At 40.9% G+C, this 20,817-nt stretch overlaps 1 protein-coding gene across 2 annotated transcripts; it reads left to right on the top strand.

The window, feature by feature from the left end:
- The first annotated feature begins 1,519 nt into the window (after positions 1-1,519).
- On the top strand, positions 1,520-19,644 carry LOC131226140 (elongation factor Tu, mitochondrial). 2 transcript variants are annotated; one of them, XM_058221850.1, is made up of 12 exons: positions 1,520-1,757; positions 5,153-5,228; positions 5,443-5,535; positions 5,704-5,778; positions 6,161-6,265; positions 6,401-6,491; positions 6,972-7,177; positions 8,185-8,268; positions 8,482-8,547; positions 8,639-8,701; positions 17,027-17,267; positions 19,237-19,644. In XM_058221850.1, the coding sequence occupies exons 1-12, from the start codon at positions 1,570-1,572 to the stop codon at positions 19,305-19,307; spliced, it is 1,359 nt and encodes a 452-aa protein (XP_058077833.1). In that variant the 5' UTR covers positions 1,520-1,569; the 3' UTR covers positions 19,308-19,644. The 2 variants fall into 2 exon arrangements, with proteins under 2 accessions (XP_058077833.1, XP_058077834.1); XM_058221851.1 differs by lacking the exon at positions 8,482-8,547.
- The last annotated feature ends 1,173 nt before the right edge of the window (positions 19,645-20,817 follow it).

The raw sequence follows: 20,817 nt of genomic DNA, 5'->3' as shown, positions 1-20,817 counted from the left end.
TACGTTTTTTTACGAAATGGACAAATGTGGGTCGGTTTACCTCGGATGGCCCGTTTTAGTGAAGATCGATGAGTTGTGTGCCACATAACGATACCGAATCAAAAGTTACAGTCAATTTACAGTCCACCTTTTTTTGGCTTAACCATGCTGGGAACACATTCTACATCAGACCCACACACCTCTAAAATCAAAACTGAGCAACAGCCCACATTGAATCAAAGTGAGCCCACTGATCCACAATCATTGCATTAGATTGTATTGACCATTCATTCCTCCACAAACAATAAAATTCAATAGCATATCTCATAAATTCATATAGCAATTTGTTGCAACTGACCCTTGTTTCATCGAATTCCATGAAGAAAAGCCGAATCCGTCAGGATTGGTCCATTTACTTAAGTGGGCCACATTATCTAGCCCAAGCTTGACCGCTACCCATTTAAGTGGACCACATTTTCTAGCCCGATCTGGATCACCATTAATTTAGATGGGCCCAAACTCGCCTCAAAAGTGGGTCAAGTTCATCTAGACGTTGTGGGCCTGGACTGGTTTGGACTGAGATTTAAGAGGATACCTGCTGGGTCGGCCTTAGGTACCCGGGTCCGGTAATCCTAGCCCCGGTCCATTTAGGACGGCCCTCGCCACTTGCCTGCTTGGGGCGCGGCTTCTATGGATCCGGGGATTTATTAAGTTGATGGATAATTGACTGTGGGGCCTACTTTGATATATTTATCTTGTATCCACACCGTCCATCGGATTTTATAGATAGAGCATGAGCCCAAAAATGAAACAGATCTAAATCTCAGGTAGACCATGCCACAAGAAACAGTAGTGATTGAACTCCCACAATTAAATTTTTTTTGTGGGCCACAAAATTTTTGGATCAAGCTAATATTTTTGTGGTCTTTTCATCGAGGTCTATGTGACTTTATCAACAGGTTGGATGTAAAATAAACATTACGGTGGACTGTAAGATTATTCTTTTAATGGTGGCCATTCAATCAACACTGTTTCCCGTCTTATGGTCCTCATGAGATTTGTATCTGCTTCATTTTTTGTGCTCATATCCTAAAATAGGCTGTAAAAACGGATGGACGGCGTGGATGTAGGACACATGCATCAAAGTGGGCCCCACAATCAGTGATCCACCCACCGCGGTGGATTCCCGATTCACCGAAGCCGCGTCCGCCAACTTGACATGTCTGAAATATCCGAGCCGTTCATCAAGCAGGTCCCACCATGAACTTGCCCTTGAAAAAAAACAAGCCAGTCCACTGATTTGTGGACCACACATGCACATGTAATATAAATTATAGGTCCTTAATTGCCCATTTGAAAATTGTGGTCCATGATTTGTGACTAGAGCATGCTCGCCTTGGGCCCCACAGAATGAATGGATCGGATCCGTCTGCACGTGCGCACGCGCTTACCCTCCATCTCACTCGCGCGAGTCCCGTTGAATGTCACGAGTCCAGAGTTTCTCCACAAAACCCTTGGCCGCTCCTTCTCTCTCTCTTTAAACCCTTCGCCACTAAAACCTTCTTCTCTCTCTCTCTCTCTCGCTCTCTCATGGCTTCAGCTGCTCTGAAGAACCCAAATATCAAGCGCCTTCTCAATCTATCCTCGCCTCTATACTCATGCTGTCGTGGGGAGATCTCGGGCCGATTTTCCATTTCAGAGACTCTGTATGCAGAGGGCAGGAGGGATTTTGATGGCGGGTTTTGGTGGAGAAGATCCCTGGCGACGTTTACGCGCACGTATGTGAAAAAAATCATTTTTATTTGGGTTTTTATTTCTGATTTTTGGTTTTTTCTCTTGTTTCTAGATGGATTGATCTTTGCAATTTCTTTTTATGTTTTTATTTTAATTTTCTTTGTACTGTCTGTTTGATTGTAAAGATGTGGAGTTTGTGAGAAATGGGTCGTCTTTGTACTGTTGATTTTGTGTGTGCTTCTGATGAAGTATTTGCGCTTTTTTTTTTGGATCGACTGTGAATCTGAATACATTTTCAATGTACCTTTCTTACACTCTTTGAAATTTGATATGGATATTTTGGGAGAAGAAAAACAGTACTCTATGACCAGTTATACCCATCACGCATGCTCATGTGTTGAGTGTGCCCGCCATCATATCATTCATTTGATTGTAAAGAAATGGAGTTTGCAAGAAATGGGTCATCTTTGTTTCATTGATTTTATCTGTTTTAAAAGAAATTTTTGCGGGGGATGTGAATTTTAGTACATTTTCTGTATACCTTTTTAAACTCTGGAAATTTGATATGGATATTTTGGGAGAAGGGAAACAGTCATATATGACCAGTTGTACCGATCATGCGTGCCAACGTGTCCAGTGTGCCTGCTATCCTATTGTCTGTTTGATTGTAAAGATATGGAGTTTGCAAGAAATGAGTCATCTTTGTTCTGTTGATTGTGTCTGTTTGTAAGGGGTCGTTTGGATGATGGTAAATGAGGCAACGTTTGGATGCCCTAAAATGCCAGTAAATCATTTACTATTTGTATATGGTTTACCAACGTTTCCCCCTTTTCATTTGCTAGCAAAAAGCTGGGATCTCATTTACTAGCAAATGATTTATTAGCAAGAAGCCTCCAACAGCTCTTATTTTGAAGACCGGGAGATTTGTATCTCCCGCTCTCTATTGTATCTGAGAACTCCAACAGCTCTCTCTCTCTCTCTCTCTCTCTCTCTCTCTCTCTCTCTCTCTCTCTCTCTCTCACAATCTCTCTCCCTCTCCCTCCCTCCCTCCCTCCCTCCCTCTGCCAACGGCAACAGATCTTGCTATTGGCCTTATAAAAGAGCGTTTGAATTCATGGGCCCACTTCTATGATTCACCTACTTCTTGGTCTTATGTGAGGATCAACACTAAGCTTTAGTGAGATGAGCTTAATCCAGTGACCCACTCTTATATGCCATTTGAATGCTTTTTAATGAATTACTTCACTAAACTATCTCAGGTGAGAACACACAATTACAGGATGTAAACCATTTTACAGGCTATACAAACACCATAAATCATTTAAAACTTAAAGCCAAACAGACAACCTGTAATCATTTACAACTTAAACCATTTATCACCATCCAAATGACCCCTAATGAAATATATGCCGGGGGAAAATTTTTATTGACTGTGAATCTGAGTACATTTTCTGCATACCTTTTTTCACTCTTAGAAAGTCAATATGGATATTTGGGATAAGGGAAACGGTCATCTATGACCAGTTGTATTCATCACACTTGCCAATGTGCCATGCAAAAGGAGATCCCTGCTAAGAATATCATGGGCATGAAAATCAGGCCAGTCCAATCATCAGGATTCAGGCAGGCCCAGTATGTACATAGAATCAGCTCATCAGCGGGTCTGATTTAAACTGTCCATTATTTTGTATAGAGTGGCCTGCCTGACAATTATTGTGGCCCACATGTTGTGTATATCACGTAACAAATTGGCACACATGATGGTTTGTAGCTTAATCTAACTGACCACCAGTTGGTGACGATCATTACTCTTATGAGTAATAGTTGGTTTTTGTAGCTTTATGAGTGTTCTGTTAGGGGGTGTTTGGAGCATGGGATTAGATGGGTTTAAGTGGGATGGAATTACCAAAATGTAATAATTACATTGTGTCAGGGATTGTGGTCTAATCCCATGGCCTGGAGGCCATCCCACTTCATGTTTGGGAAACGGATTGGCTACTCATCTCGCCACTACCGGTCGGTGCTCTCTAGGCCCCACCATCATGTATGTGTTTCATCCATGCTGTTTACCCATTCTTCCATGTCATTTTATGGTATGAGCCCAAAAATGAGTTTGATCCAAATCTCAAGTGGACCGCACAGTTGGCCCTAGGAGGTTTTTAATGGTGTAATTCAATCACTACTGTTTTCCCATGGTGTGGTCCACCTGAGATTTATATCTACCTCATTTTTGGGATCAAGCCCAAAAATTATATTTCAAAATGGATGGACGGCATGGATAAAACACATACATCATGGTGGGGTCCACATAGCACCGACCACTAGCTACACGAAACCCAAAGTAGGATTGCAGAAACCCTTGCCTCAGTGCTGATTCCAAGAAGGGTCTTCACAACCCATACCTCACGTGAGTCCCAAACTGACCTTGCAATGATCCATGGAATCTTAAAACCCACTCCCACCAAATCCCATTTAAACCCATGCGCCAAACGCCCCCTTAATGACATGTTTTTGGGTTTTTTGGTTGTCTGAGATCTGAATGACATTTTTGAGATTTTCTCTTATCTGTGGAATTTCTGTTGTGGATTTACGAGAAGGGAAATGTTACAATACAGCCAAAAGAACCCAGATATGGCAGAGAGATCTCCCCATAGTACACGTGGGAGGCGAGATTCCAATCGGGGCTGCCCGTCAAGTGGACGTTATTGTCAATGACATATGGTTTTGAAAATGGCACCTATCAAATAATCATAGCCATCTCCTTTTGAACCTCTAATTGCTGAATGTCTACTGTTCTTAACCAAATTTGTTTTCTACTACCATTTTGAAGAATGTTGATTGGTTGAGTTGGATCATTCAATTTGGTTTCTTTAACCATTCACCATTCACTTTGGGAGCCACTAGATGGATGGTTCTTATTTACACATACCTGCAACATGATGGAACAATGATCAGAGGGTGAGAGAAGCTCTTTTGGTCTTGCTTAAAGCCTTGAGCAACACCATCAGGTGGCCCACAGGAGAAATAACTTCCACTTGTTAGCTCTTTTTAGGATTTATGGAGATTTGGAAGGGCCTCTTACATACTTTAGGAAGCCAATAATTTAGTCATCAGATCAGCATTGGTTGCAGCCTTTCTACTCTCCAAAGGCTTTGTCGTGTTTGCTTGTTTTGTAATTTTTGTATGCAATATTTCCAGCTTGGTCTGTTGAGTTGCTATTTTGCATTAAATTCTAATAAAGTTTCACATGCTTAAATGGAAAAATACTACTCCATAGCGATAGGATACAACTCATTGATGTGTTTGGTATCTTTGATTCAGTTTCTTCAAAGGGAGATAATATTTAGCTTGTCCTCAATCTGTTGAGTTCATAATGTGAATGTACTTTGGTCGTGTACAATTCTTTACATTTGTATTCTTTTTGTGTTTATTGATGCAGGAAACCTCATGTAAATGTTGGGACTATTGGACATGTTGATCATGGGAAAACTACACTCACAGCAGCCATTACAAAGGTTGATTCTAGTTGATGTGTTTTATGCTTCCATATATTGATCTTAGCTAGCTGACCCCAATCAGTTGGGATAAGCCGTGGATGATGACGATGATGACATTGATCGTGTTTGTCTCTCTCTAGATCGAGAGTTGATTTGTTTTGTCTGAGTTTATGACTGAGTTATCCCTGCGAGGAGCTCATGCGGCTTTCTAATTTTTATGGGCTTTTTATAGGTACTGGCAGAAGAAGGTAAAGCTAAGGCTGTTGCCTTTGATGAGATTGACAAGGCACCAGAGGAGAAAGCTCGAGGAATTACCATTGCAACGGTTAGGATGCCATTTTCTTTGTTGCATCATGCACATTATATGTTGGGATATGTTTCTAGCATAAGTACATAACGTGTTTTAATGCTGTCTTCTATTGGCCTTTTTTATGCTCAATAATTACTTATTGTGGAGATATTGGAAGCTTATTTTAGGTGGCATGATTTGCAGGCCCATGTGGAATATGAGACTGCTAAGCGACACTATGCACACGTGGATTGCCCAGGACATGCAGACTACGTTAAAGTGAGTTACAGAAAACTTATTGTTGTCTTTCGTGAATTGCAAAGAGGAATGTAATGGATTAAAGAATACCCACTTCTCTATTTAAACAAAAGGTAAAAAAGTTGAAATTTTGTTGAAATAAAGAGTATTTATAAAAGAGAGATGAATTCCATTTTAAAAGAAAACTAAACACAGGAGAAAAAAAATGATCAGACAAATATATAAACAAAAGTTGAGGTCAAATGTTCGGTAGTTTGTCATTTAGCAATTGCCTTATATGAACACGGTCTCCTCTATGGTTTCTAGGGTGTGCATTAGTTATATCTATGGCAGCTTTCTTGTAGGATTGGAAGAGTTCTTTGATGTCTTACACTGTAACGTGAGGAATTTGATGGAATTGCAGAACATGATTACTGGAGCAGCTCAAATGGATGGGGGTATTCTCGTCGTATCTGCCCCAGATGGACCCATGCCACAGACAAAGGAACATATTTTGCTTGCACGTCAGGTGGGTAAAGAAGTTATGTTTTATACTGCATGGTTGCTTATTGTCCCATGTTCCAAAATTCTAGAGATCGTCATTAATGGGGTACTTCTTTAAAGCCAACCTTCTTCTTCTTCTTCTTCCTTTGTATTGATTCAGGTAGGGGTGCCGTCACTTGTGTGCTTTCTGAATAAGGTTGATGCTGTTGATGATCCAGAGCTACTGGAACTTGTAGAGATGGAACTCCGTGGTATATATGACCGTTGTCATTCATTAATTTATTTATTAATGTTTTGGTTGTGAGGCATCCTATTATGCTTGTTTGAGAGAAACTGCTTTGTTTGTTAAACAGCAATGGCAACGGTTAGGCGCATCTCTTGGTAATGTAAGCCGTTGATCTGGTTGGCCCCATCATGTGGTGGGTTCATGCCCTAATGCCTTCTGTATCAAATGTAGCCGTCCAATGGAAATGAAAATTTCCAAGAAATTGCCCACATTTAACATGGTTGGATTCAGATGGTTAGGATCACCTGGTGGAGAGGTCATCTTCCATTTATCATGAGGACCACCATATGAATAATTTGAATTGATTGTAGAAGGTGGTTCCCATATGCATGGTTTATTGGGCTCAACAAAAGTTTGATTTAGCATCACATGATTTCTTTTGTAGTTGGCTTGTCATTTACTTGATTTTGGTGGAAGTGCTTCACACAGTCATTTGCTTCTGCAGAGCTCCTTAGTTTCTACAAGTTCCCAGGTGATGAAATTCCGATTGTTCGGGGTTCGGCATTGTCTGCCTTACAAGGCACAAATGAAGAAATCGGAAAAAATGCTATTCTAAAACTAATGGAAGCTGTTGATGCGTACATTCCTGAACCTGTGCGCCAGCTTGACAAGCCTTTCCTCATGCCAATTGAAGATGTATTTTCAATTCAAGTAAGCGCAATTGCTTTCACCCTCTTTGATTCTATGCCATCTATTACATAAAGAACTCTACTCCATTGCTATAGTACCAGGAGGCTTGGTCCCCATGTGCTATCCTTAACGTTGGCGTGGTAGTCGTAGTTAATGCTATTGAAGAAACTTGTGAACAACATGTGCAAAAGGCCACATCATATATTTTCCTGGGGATAGATTATGGTCACCGCCATTTTCCAACTGGTCATGACTTGTCCACTATACACTTGGCATGCATGTACAAAAACTTGGCTGTCCAGATCATGGGCCCATTGTGAACAGAGCATAGACTCAAAAAACACGCCAGGTGATCTTAACCATCCAGTTTCCCCTTTGAATTTGGAACACCGGCTGATTATCTTTAGCCATTCATTTGATGGCCACCATTTGGACAGTTAGGAACTCCATCAGTATTAAGTGTTAGGGTACTCTACATCCTTGGGACTTCCAATTTGAATGATCTGGATCTTTCGGGAAAAAAAAAATGAGTGATCTTGATGGCTATATATATGTCACATGTGTGGTGGATGCAGATGGTGGTGAAAGCAAAACTTAGTTAAATTGTTCCCTACAAATAGACGTGCCATTGAAAGTTACAATATAACTGCCATATTGCTGTTGTAAAACACTGTAGAAAGTTATTTGAAGGCTCTCCATGTAAAATTATTTCATTGTAACAGTTCTGTGGATGACATGTTTGTCAATTCAAAATCATGTTGTTTGAGACTATGGATGACCCTTGATTGAGTGGAATGGTGGAGTAGGATTCGTGTAGCCAACCCTAATTAATTGGGATGAGGCTTAGTCATCTGAGATTATGGATTATTGTAATCACGTAATTTCTTTGCTATGTCTCTAAGCATTCCTATACATACATACCAGCGTCTGCTAGCATATCTAACTGTCCGAGAAATTGGCTTGAACCAAGAGGCCTGATGAGTAGTTGCCACTTCAGTTTTTGATGGTTTACTTTTCAATTTTTACAGGGACGTGGAACTGTTGTCACAGGCCGTGTTGAACAAGGGACTATTAAAGTTGGAGAAGATGTAGAGATTTTAGGTTTAATGCAGGTTTGGGCCAAAATTCCATTTCTCAAATTATTTCACCATTTTGAAGTAGGTCTGCTGATTTTCTGTTCATGATCATTCAGAAAGTAAGAAAACATAAGTCGTATATGGTATTGACGTGTAAGACATGGATTCCCAACTATCTTGATCCAAGACGGTTTTTGTGTGGCGCAGTTTATTTTCTTGCTCCTTACTTGAGTTTCTATTTTCTGTCAGGGTGGTCCTCTTAAGACTACTGTTACTGGCGTAGAGATGTTCAAGAAGATTTTGGATCATGGACAAGTAAATAGCTTTTTGTAGCTCTCTAGATATGAAGTGCTGATATATGTATGGCCAATCATGAAATTATTAATGCGGTTCCATCCTTGTGTAGGCTGGTGATAATGTGGGGCTTCTTCTACGTGGTTTAAAACGGGGTGACGTACAACGAGGACAGGTGAGTAATGCCACCCAGGCCTCTTTTTGACAAAAACAAAATAAAAAATAATAATAATTAAAAAAAGAAGGCTCCAACCTAAAGCAAATTGATGTTGGTCTTCTTTTTCATGGTGGAAACTATGGCCTTTATCAAAATGGGGTTACTCTATGCTGTTATTTGCTCTGCACTTTTAAGGTCTTTTGGCAATGCCATACGTAATAGCTCAAGAAATGACATCAACAATTTTGTTATTTTTGTTATTATAATTATTATTTTTTACAGTGATGAGGTCATCAATTGTCCCATAGGATTGCTAACAGCATGGCAAACCCACATTGAACTGGGAGTTTTGCGAAGCCTACGTGTACCTTGACATGCAGCCACCCGAAATGTGTGAAACATCCAAGCAGTACATCAGATCGGCCTTTTGGAAATGCAGCAACTTAATTGTGGAAGGGGACTCCTTGGTGATTGCATGAGCTTTCTGGAAATATCCTTACCCTTGGATGCTATCTTTTTTCTTGAAAGGCCTTAAGGCTTCAGATTGGAAAAAGGTGCTGAGAATGCCAGTTTTTTACAGGTGCCTAGAGAGGCGAATTGTATTGCAGATTCACAAAAGGAGTCATAGATCATCTCTACGTTTAGGGCGTTCTTATTCATTGCTTTGATGGATCTTTGGTACCCTTTGTGTTTGGGTGGTATTGTCATTCAGGTTTCATGTTTACAATCCCATGGATTTCCTTCTAGGTTTCTCTTAGATTGTGGTAGATGAAGGGGAACTGTTGAGAAGCCACTACAAGGTAATCTCTTTGGAATTGGGGCAGAAAGTTAGATTTGGAGCTAATTGTCATTGCAGATCTAATCTCAACGATGGGCTATTTCCAACACTGTTCATTGAGTGGTTCCCAGAAGAATGGTCTCATATGGACTCTGCAGGGGACTGTAGATTTGGTAAGGTAGCGGAGGTCATCCCAAGACTGAAGGATTGGTGGTAACCAGAGGTTTTGTGTTCATCCGATTTGAGACCATCAAGGGAGTGGAGGTAGCTATCTCTGAGAGTGGATGTTGGGTTTCAGGTAGAAGATTGTGGTCCACAAGGCAACATATAGCCTGGAAGTGTTGAAAGGTCAGAAGAAGGATGTTTGAACCTTGTGGTTCTTGCAAATTTGTTTGTGAGGTTAACAGTTCTTGCCCCCAACCTTCTGTCTATGGCACTTGTTGCTGGTGAGATCCATGCTTTGGGTGGGAAGTTCCATTCCTAACTGATGTTAAACCTCTGAAAAAGACACTTGGAGGAAAGCCAAACAGGAGGAAGCAGGACTAACCTCTGGGGACAAGATCGCATGAGTTGAAGAGGGTAATGGTTGATGTTTTGTTAGGGTTTTGCCTGAGATGATGAACTCTACACATGCTGCCTTGGAATGGATGGATGGGGGCCATGGGGCTCTTGTCCTAGAGGTGGATTGGTTGGGAGCTCAGATGTGGGCTGTTTGAGGGAGATTGTGTCATCAAGGAGGTTAGCAGCTTGGAATTCCTATGGTCGTGGCACCCACAGTCAGACATCGGTAACGTGATTTGTGTTGGCTGATTCTTTTATGAAGGTCTAATCAGATCCATCTCTTGGTAGTTGAAGTGGTTGAAGGAGTGTTTTGAAGAGCTCCAGGTTTAGAACTGGGGGCTCCTGCTGGAGGTATGATTCTCAATATTCTGCAGGCTATCTGTTTGTCTTGATGAGGTATTGGCCATGGATCCTAAGGCTGAGAGTTGTGCGTTAATCAAGTTTTCCCACTTGAAGATCAGAAAGGAGAAATCAATCCCCTTGTCCTCATTCATCAACATTAGTAGCCAGATGCATAGTTCAACAAAGAATGGGGGTGAAGGGGGGTTTCTGCAGAAGGGAAGGGAGGTTTGGGCGGTTGTTGACCCACTGTAGCCGATGAAATTTAGAGTTTGGGGTCCTGTGACCTAACTGTCGAGGAGGCTACTTCCTGGTGGTTTTCTATTGGTGCTCAAAGTGGCGATGGTGATCCCCCCGGTACACCTCTTCAATTGTGTTTGAAGAGAAACATTTTCAAATTGTTCACTCATGTCATTGGTGACACACATGAGCCATTTTGCTCCAATTTTAAAACTATGTTCACCATGGCCCATGGTTTGTTGATGTGTTTGGTGGGACCAGGTGGGCCACCCAGCTTACTATCTGGGTTTCCCATTCGGTTCTTCCACTAGGCTCTTTATCCCTAAGTGTTATGCAGTCTTTTTAGGGTTATCTCTTGCATTGTTGGCAAAGGGCTTTCATCTTTTGGGAAGTGTTTGGGAATTCAATGGTTGACACTGGAAGGGTAATTCTCCTATATGTTACTGCTGCACATCCGGCTTCCAATGCTTTTAATTGGTCTCTTACTTCATAGCCACCAACATAACGTTGTGTCAACCATTTATTGCATTGTCTTGAGCCCCTGTTTTGAATCTTCGGCAGCCTTGAGGGGACAATTGAGCTAATTCTCATTGGAGTGCTTTCCGAATTGCTTTGGCAAGGGAATCATTTATTGGTCTTGAAGGCATGGTTGAAGATTGTGGAGATCTCTGAGGGATTGTTCCTCTTTTTATTCAGCCACTGCAAGTCGTGCATGAGAATGTGGAGCTTCCAATTAGCAAGTAGGGAGCTGTGGATTTCAGCAAGTAGGTGGTTGAGACATGGATGCCCTGGCTGGACTGTGTGATTATCTTGCTAATCATCCTTGGGTGAAACCTAGGTTCAAAATTTTAGAGTGGAAGCTTAACTTGGTTGTGAGTATTGGCACTAAGGTATGCATTGGTGAGGAATTTGGTGGATCAAGGATTTTTGGGGCACATCGGGAAGATGGTAGGAGTCTCTTGTGGGGATTGTGAAGCTGACTGTTGCTTTGTTTTAGCTAGCTGAGGAGAAGGGTATCCAAAAACAAGTTGAGCTTATCAAGGTTAGATAAACGGAAGTCAGAAGCGAAACCACCAATTCTTTGAGTTGATTTCATTTGTTGATTGTGACGAAGGAAGGTCTCCCAAGGGGGATAAGTAGGGGAATGGGGTTTGTGTTCCTCATGAAGGTTTACATTGGAACATTAGGGGCTAGGTTGTCCTCAGAAGAGCCCGAACCAAGCAATTCTGCAGGAATTAGAAGGCGCACATGTTGCAAATTGTGTCACATGTGAAGCACTTAAATATGGACAATGGCCATGTGGCACATGTGGCTCAATAGCACATGCGGCCAGTGATTGCAGTATCTATAGTATTGGGCGATATATTGGTCAATACTATTGACATCGCACAGTGTCGATATGAAATTGGACCGTAATTGGGAAACTTCCTAGTATCAGTTGACATACTGCAATGTATCACAATGCATTGATGATATATCGATACATTGCGATATTATGAAAATATCGCTGTTGTAAGTTCCCCAATATCGTCGATACATATTGCACATATCAATATGCATCGATGATATCACGCTTGCATAGGTCCCCATCCGAAAATTTGAAAAATTCATAAAAAAATTCACAAGAAACTGATTCTTTGATTTATTTTTAAAAAAAATTTAATTAATTTTTTTTGGTGGGATTACGTTGCTAAGGGGATTTCAGCCATTCTTTTTTCATTTCTTTAGAGAAAAAAGGATTTAGGTGCGGAGATTGAGATTAGAGAGCATTTGTTACAAAAAGTTCAATCAGTGAGTTTTTGCTAATTTAAATTGTTCTCTTGTTTAAATTCTTGAACTTTTTGGAATAAAGTTAGTAATCCATGATTTTGCATGTTTTTTTTTTCCTTTTAATGCTCAATCATGGATTTTGACCTTCGGTTTTTTAATTTGGGGAAAATTGAGGAATTTGGGAAAAATCTGAAATTTCCCCGATTTCACCCATTTAACTTGTGTTTAGAATACGTAAAAATCATGTGAGAGTGCTTATTGGCTGATATAAGGATCAATGGAACTTTTTGGGATCTTTACAAAAAAAATATTTTTAATTAAAGATACCAGTAAGTAAATATTTTTTTTAAAAAAAATTACATTGACTAGATGTTATCTATGCCTTATATTCGTGTGTTTATGTGTATGCTGATCTTAACATCAGCCCCTCATTTATTTATTTTCAAAAATAAATTAAATTTTTTTAAAAATAACTATACTATACATTGTAGGACAAATTTGGCTTTTGAATGTTTTGTTTGTGTTTTTATACATGGCTTCTATGATTTAAATTATATGAATTGATTTTGAATTTTGTTGCATCACTTCTATTAGACAATGCATAGTTTAGGACCCCCTATATAAAGGAAACTTATCATGTGTACTTTTTTTTTTTTGGGTGATCTTTTGAGTTCTAAGTGTCTATTAATGTCTTTTTTAACATCCCTCTAGTTTCATTGAACAATCCGATCAATTTCCTGATGTTTTCCAAAAATGGCGATATATTATGCGATACATTTGCAATACCCAATATGTTTCCGTATACTAGGGGTGCGATACATGTGTCGATACCAATAATAAAACATTGTATGTGGCACAATGGCACATGTTGGGCGTTTGAAGATGAGGGTGGCACATGTTGCGCATGGCACATTAGGGTGTGTTGCACATTGCCATGTGGGGCACATTAGTGCATGGGTGGCACTTCAAGATTGATGGTTGCACATGTGGACATTATTACATGTGGGACACTTGAAAATGGACGGTTACATGTGGGGCACTTGGAAGATGGGCGGTGGCACATGTGACTACTGTGTGGAGCCACTTTATAAAGAGAGGTCATTTCCTTCAATTTCTTGGAAATGGCGTTTCTTCAGTACAGTTAAGGAAATGAAAGGGGGAATGGCGTTTCTTTAGTACAGTTAAGGAAACGAAAAGGGGGAATGGCATTTCTCAAGTACGGTTAAGGAAATGAAAAGGGGGAATGGCATTTCTTAAGTACGGTTAAGGAAATGAAAAGGGAGCATTTTCAGGAACTGATAGGGAAATGGAAATGAAGTTTCTAAGAAATTTACAAAAACAAACAATGAAAACGTTATTTTCATGGAAATGGTGTTTCCTCCGTTTATGCTTCAATGAATCCAAACATGCCTTAAGGTTGAAATTGCAAGTTTCCAGATATCTCGTCTTTAGTTTGCAGATGATATGATCTTTTTCTGTGACACGAAGTATGGGCTGATAACTTGAGGAAAGTAATCAGTTACTTTGAATTCTATTCAAGACTAAAAATTAACATTCACAAGAGCACAATATTGGGTGGTAGTATGGCTCCTGAGGAGGTAGAGAGATTTCCTAATGTTTTCAGTTGCAGTGCTGGCAGCTTGCCTTCCACTTATTTGTATCTCCTGTTGTGTATTGGGAAGCCCACTAAATATCTCCAAGAAAAGGCGGTGGAGAGAATCGAGGAGAGGAGAAACTCTCTATTTGGAAGGGAAGATATTTGCCTTTGTGAGGTAGAATCCTTCTTTTTTAGTCGGCCATGTTCAATTTGCCCTTGTATTTCATGTTCCTTTCCAATGTCTTGCTATTGTGCTTAGTACACTGGAAAAGATTCGAGGGGATTTTCTTTAGAGTGGATTAGAGGATAAGCACTAGTTTCACCTTATGCAGTGGGATAAGACATGCAAACCTTTTGGCGAAGTTGGAGCAGGCATCCGAGTTTATAAAACTATGAATCTTGCCTTTCTAGGGAAATGGCTTTGGATAATTGTTTAGAGGGCTACAACTCATGGAAACAAATTATAACCAACAAATATTGTGTGGAAAAGGGTGGCCGATTTACTAAGGCCTGTTCTTAGAGGTGACAATGGGCTAGGCCATGCTATGCCTAGGCCCAACCCAACACTTAAAGACCTAAGACTGGAACGCATGGCCCTAGATAGTAGGCCCAAGCCCAACCTGAAAAATAAACTGCTTGGGCTTGGGCCCAACTTGATCTAACCTAATTTGGCCTGAAAATTGATAAAACCCCTATTTCACCCTTGAATTTTTTTAATCTATCTGTTTAGGCCATACATGCACAAAAAAGTAAATAAACATTTTAGAGGAATGAAACCAATGGTCTGTATTCAAGATAGATGGTTGCGTAACTAAAGATTAGAATGACATATTTGTAGGAAAACATGTACATATAAAATCGGGTCAGGCTGGGCTAAATGACTTGAACCCAAGCTTGGCCCGGAAATTGGTTGACCATGCATGTGAGGCCCAAGCTCGGTCCATGGGCCAAGCTAGGTGGTCCAATCTTGACACATAGCCAAGTTGGACTCGTCGGGCCGGGTGAGCCCATCCCATTGCCATGTTTACCTATTCAAGAGCTCCAGAGGAGGCCTATCTTTAAATTAGTGGACTGCTTCAAGAAGGAAATTGTCTTCATTGTGAGTATTGGCTCTAGCATCCATTTCTGTGAGGATATTTGGTGTGGCAATTCCCATCTTTGTTCAAATTTCCCCAAACTGGCTCATATTTGCTCGTACCCATTACTTCTCGTTTCTTAGTAGATGTGTGGTTTAGGTGCGAGGGTGGCAATGGGTTGCTACCCCGTCTAACCCGATGAGCCTGAATTGGCTTTGGGTAGGGCTTGGGCCGTGGGTTGGGCTTGGGCATCATATGCATGTCCCGATCAATTTTTGGGTCGGGCTTGGGCTCAAGTCATTTTAGCCCAACCCAACTCAACCCAACCTGGCTTGACTCGACTTTATATGTACATGTGTTATATCATTCAATATGCCATTTTAATCCTTAGTTAAGCAACCATCTATTTTGAATGTGGAATGTTAGTTTCATTCCTCTAAAAATTTCAATTCTTTGTGCATGTGCTGCTGATTTGATAAATGGATAGATTAGGAAAATTCAAGGGGAGAATGGGGATCAGGTTAGATCCGGGGCCAACCAAATTCTTTTTGGTTAGGCTTGGGCCTTGCTATGCTAGGCCCATGCTGGGCCTTGGGTCTTCAGTGTCAGGTCAGGTTAGGCCCGGCCAGGCTAGGCCCATTGCCACCCTTTTTTTAGTGCCTCCCTATCATAGGAATTTGAACGAGGAATTGGAGGATATGGTGACACTTTTGGTTCTTTTGCAGAGATGGTTTCCATCTGTGTCGTTAATGATGGTCTGATTTGAATGTTGGAAGTTCGTGGGGTTTTTCTGTCAGATCCTTCTATGTAATGCTGCCCTGTCCTTCCCCTCGGACATCCCTGTTCTCACAGAGTCTATCTGGTTGTGTCAGGGCCCACCTCCAGTCATGCCTTTGCTTGGATTGCCAGCAAAAGCAGAGTGCTAACAATTGATAATCTCCAGAAGAAGCACATGACTATTCCTAATATGGGTTGTTATGCATCTTCAGGATGTTGAGCATTTATTCATGCATTGTATCTTCACAAGAGCAGTGTGGGAAATACTCTTTGATCTTTTTCAATGCCCTTGGGTAATGTTGGCATTGATTCACTCATTCTTCCTAACATGGCTTAGGGGTCGGATTCTACCAGAAATGGTCAATCTTGTGGAGGCTCTCTTCTCCTAGGCCTTTCATCACTATGGGCCGAGACCAATAATAGATGCTTTCGTAATTGCTCCTGTCCTGATGAAGTGTTTAGGAGGGCAAAAGTTGATTTGGTTTTTCAGTCTCTGGTTCTCAAACCATCTTTATATGGCTCTTTTGAGACTTGTCTCTCTTTTGTTGGGCTATGTGTAATTCCGGGTGTTGATATCTCATCTTCCCCTGCTTTTGCTTTTTCTCTTAATAAAATCTTCACAATTCTAAAAAAAGACAAGTGATTCATTAAAAAAATCGGTTTGGCCCCACCATCTAGATGAACTGGCCCACAAAGATCTTTCCACTCATCAGACAGGCCACATGTGCATACTGGTTTGGACTGTTTGCGTTCTTCTTAAACCCTCCATGGTTGCATAGACATGTGACCTTAAAATGAAAGTGTTGACCGTCATGATTATTGTGTCAGATCATCTGCATGGCAAGGGCCAACAGCAAGCTGATGGGTTGGTCATATGTCCCACATTGGCACATGCGTATGTGGGCTTACCAAAGGTCCTGAACTGACCTTTGAGTTTGAAATGTAATTCCCTGTACTTTTGGTATAAATAACAGTCACAATACTAATTAACAAAAAATATCATAAGATTTCAAAAGCAAAGCTTGTAAATTACCATAATGTTTACTCATCATAATAAGAACCATTTCCATCATCAACTCATCATTTTTTGGTACAGGCTAACATTACACAGTTCATTTTTCCATGACTTTGTTTTCATGATTCATGCTAAAAGGAGGTTTAATGCTTCTTCAACCATGTTCTTGGCCATTTTGTAATGCTTTCAGGTGGTATGTAAGCCTGGTTCTTTGAAAACATACAAGAAATTCGAGGCAGAGATTTATGTGCTCACAAAGGATGAAGGTGGTCGACATACTGCTTTCTTCTCGAACTACAGACCTCAGTTCTACATGAGAACTGCAGATATTACTGGAAAGGTGGAATTGCCAGAGAATGTAAAGATGGTGATGCCTGGTGATAATGTGACTGCAGTTTTTGAGCTCATATCTCCCGTACCGCTTGAATCAGGTGTGTCTGATGTTCGTGATCATTTGGATATTGATATGTTTTCGATGCTTTGTAAAAGGGGATCCCATCACAGTTTAACTTCAAGAAATTAACATACTGCCCTTCTCCTTGAGTTTATAGTGTTTCTGCCTCCTAATAGTTACTTGAGTTTGTTAAGCCCACACGCATGCACAGAGCCATCTATGGCCACCCCCATGGGCCAACATGGCCAATGTGTTCGAGATCCAAGCCATCCATCAGGTGGCCCCACTGTAGGGACAAAAATCAGGCCAATCCACCTGATGCACCTGTTGTGATGTTAGAAACAAAGGATGGCTTAGAAAATCTTGATTTTCTTTTCTTTCTGGCCATCGATATGTTTCATGAAATGTAGCTTGAGTGACAAGTGGACAGGCATGAGCTTTGGTCATCTGCATGGTGGGACCCATCTGTAGAGGGCTTGGGTCTCGCAAGTCTGTGCTACTTTGGGACATAGGTGGCTTGTACGTGGACCCCCTCGTGCATGTGTGCAGGCGTAGCAAAGTCTGGTTTCTTTGGTTTGAAAACTTGGTCATATGGGAGTTTTTTTTTTTTTTTGGTTCCTTTTGCACTCAGGTTTATATGAAGATGAACTCTTTTCTTTATGAATCAAAGAGAACTCCTTTTTCAACCCCCCCCTTTTTTTTGTGTGACTGTCATGAGTTTGTAAGACTTAAGATCTAAGTAAATTTATGAATGTGTTTGATGCATTTTTTCTTTCATTACATGTGCTTTGCTTCTATTTACTTTCGGGGTTTTCTTCAAATTTTGATTTTTTAAACTATTATCTTTGTTACTGTCTCAGTTTCTGACCCTAGACACCATTTTTCTCAGAAACAAATTGAAGAATCTTCCATCAGAATTTAAAATGTAATATATAATTTAAAATGTAATATATATATATATATATATATATATATATATATATATATATATATATATATATATGGGAAAAGGTACTATGCGAGCTCGACGTCACTATAAGCTCCCATGAGGTCGAGCTGTGTGGGCCCACCGTGATGCGTGTCGACCATCAACACCGTGCATTTGATGGGTCCCCTTTAAATTATGGGATATCCCAAAAATCAGCCGTATACGGAACTCAGGTGGGCCATACCATCTAAAATCATGTGAAGACACCGTTAAAACATATAAAAGCACTTGGTGGGGCCCACCTGAGTTTTGAATGCTGCTGAAACTTGGTCTGAACCCTCATCCAAGTGGGACACACATAATGGATGGGCTGGATTTGCAAACCACATCTCAGTGGGCCCAAAAAATGATTATGAATGTTTTAATGGTGCACGGCCCCTCCCCACTTCTGTATGTGGTGTGGCCCACACAAGTCACGGATTGACTTGATTTTTGAGACCTAGGCCCACGATGGAATGGTGCATCTGACTGATGGGGTAGATGTTCGAAACGCATCACGGTGGGGCCCACACAACTCGACCTCATGGGATGGTCCCATCAGCTCGAGCGCATAGTACCTTTTCCCTATATATATATATATTGTACTGAGTTGTGCTTCATGGAGTTACTATAGAGTGAGGTCCCCGCCATGCACTTATCAAGCATGCATCGTGATCAGGAAAAGTGATCTGGAGGTGCGCCACCATGTGGATGGGCAGAAATCTCAGTGATTAGACGACCTTTACTTTCCAATGGCTGTGGCTTCTGTATCTTGAATGATCCTCTGCTCATTTTTCCCGAACTACGTTGTAACCATCCATTGCAGGCCATTGATGGAATGGTCCAATCACGTTGATTTTTTTCGTCGTCTACACAATGGCCCTCTAAATCAACTGTCTCAATCACTATACACTTATGGTGGGGATGTTTTGGTCCATGAAACACACACATCATAATAACATCCTTCTTTCCGACGCCTAGGATTGGTTTTGAGCTCAACAACAAGGCAACCCTTGAGATTTTTGACTGGCTTTGACAGGACAAAGATTTGCTCTAAGGGAAGGAGGAAGGACAGTCGGTGCCGGGGTTGTTGCCAAAGTGATCAGCTAAACCCTTCCAGCCTTCGTCATGCTGTTTTGTCATTTGCGGAGGACAAAAAAAGAAAAAAAGAAAAAAAGAAAAAGAAAAGAAAAAGGGAGAATTGAGTGTGCCCGCTAATCAAAGAAACATGCCCATATGCACGGTATTGTTTTCATGTACTCCAACATTTTTATTCAATGTTCGCCTAAAGCTTCTTGGAACATGCAGTTTTGAATTACTGTTAAAATATTTACATCTTCTGCATTTTTGTACAAGTGCGGAATCGTAGGATATGGTTTTGATCTATTATCGTGACCTTTCGGCCTAAATTCATCATATGAATAAATAGGTTTTACTTCCAATACCATATGTGCAATTTGGGCTTCTTACAAAGAATTGCATTTTAAAACGGTGCCATGCATGGTATGAATACTTCAGTTTAAGAACTCCATCGGAGATGTCTTGGCTCGGTGGACTCAGCATCGGGGTCACAGATACAATCCAGATTAGGTAACTTGCATAACCAGACATAACTCATTCCTATTTGAAATGATCAGCATGCAATCAGTGAATGATGTTTCTTTCTATATCTATAAAATTTCAAGTTTTCTTATTTTTCTGGTTATCTTTTCTGAGTCCTTGTTGAATAACAGATGGTTCTTAAAGAGTTAAATATGATTATGACATGTGATCCTTGAATGTATTTGTTTGTTCTTCTTTGACTTGCCCATTGTAGTACAAATACGGTGAGGTTGGGTTCAAGGCCTGCCCCTTCTGTCTCACCAGGTGGTGATCCTGATCGTTCATCTAGTGGGTTCCATTGTAAATGGCCTAGATGGCAAAAATCCCGTAGATAAAGAGAATCCATGTTTGTGGAAATGCAGATGGTTTTTCTAGCTCACCATTTTAAGGATCATGAATGGGGAGAATATCTTATCATTGACATGTTTGCCATTTGGTCTGACCTATGGCAGGGCTTCTAGATGAGTGGCCTGGATCACCAAATGGCGTGGCGGAGGCTGCGAACCTCGCCTGCACTCAACTGGGTTTTTGAGTTGTGGTGAAATGTCAGCTAAAAATAACAGGAATATACAACAGCAGTCAGCTGGGGAATTAAATATGATCCTCATTCAGAGCCCTGTGTATTATCCTCAGGTCATGAGCTTTCTTGAATTCCCACAGGTGGGACCCATGGTCATTGATACCAGTTGATCTAATGGGCCTCACCATCAATTGGCTGTGCCTGAAAACTTCTCTGGAAGTACCATCCCAACCCTAAAGTTGAGTGGCCACAAAGCATAGGCATTGTCCATATTCAAAGGCTGAAAAGAAAATTCAGATTGGATGGCTAGGATTTTCATGTCTGAGAAATGTTTGGGGGGGCCATGGTCCATCTAGAAAGTGACTCATTTGATCCCTCATTTTTAGGTGGGGGTACACGTGCAAAATGTACGCTGGATGTATGCATGCATACGATCCATCATACTCTACCAAGAGGACGGACATGTCCCTGGAGAAAATACAATCTGCATGCTCTGCT

The sequence above is a fragment of the Magnolia sinica genome, chromosome 14, assembly GCF_029962835.1.
Source record: "Magnolia sinica isolate HGM2019 chromosome 14, MsV1, whole genome shotgun sequence".
NCBI classification, from domain to species: Eukaryota; Viridiplantae; Streptophyta; class Magnoliopsida; order Magnoliales; family Magnoliaceae; genus Magnolia; species Magnolia sinica.
The sequence above is the reverse complement of the archived record's forward strand: the minus strand, read 5'-3'. Positions and strand labels throughout refer to the sequence as shown.

Coding starts and splice junctions, on each gene's coding strand:
- LOC131226140 (XM_058221850.1), top strand. CDS start 1,570: ATGGCTTCAGCTGCTCTGAAGAACCCAAATATCAAGCGCCTTCTCAAT. Junction 5,779..6,160: donor GACATGCAGACTACGTTAAA/GTGAGTTACAGA, acceptor ATGGAATTGCAG/AACATGATTACTGGAGCAGC. Junction 6,492..6,971: donor TGTAGAGATGGAACTCCGTG/GTATATATGACC, acceptor TTGCTTCTGCAG/AGCTCCTTAGTTTCTACAAG.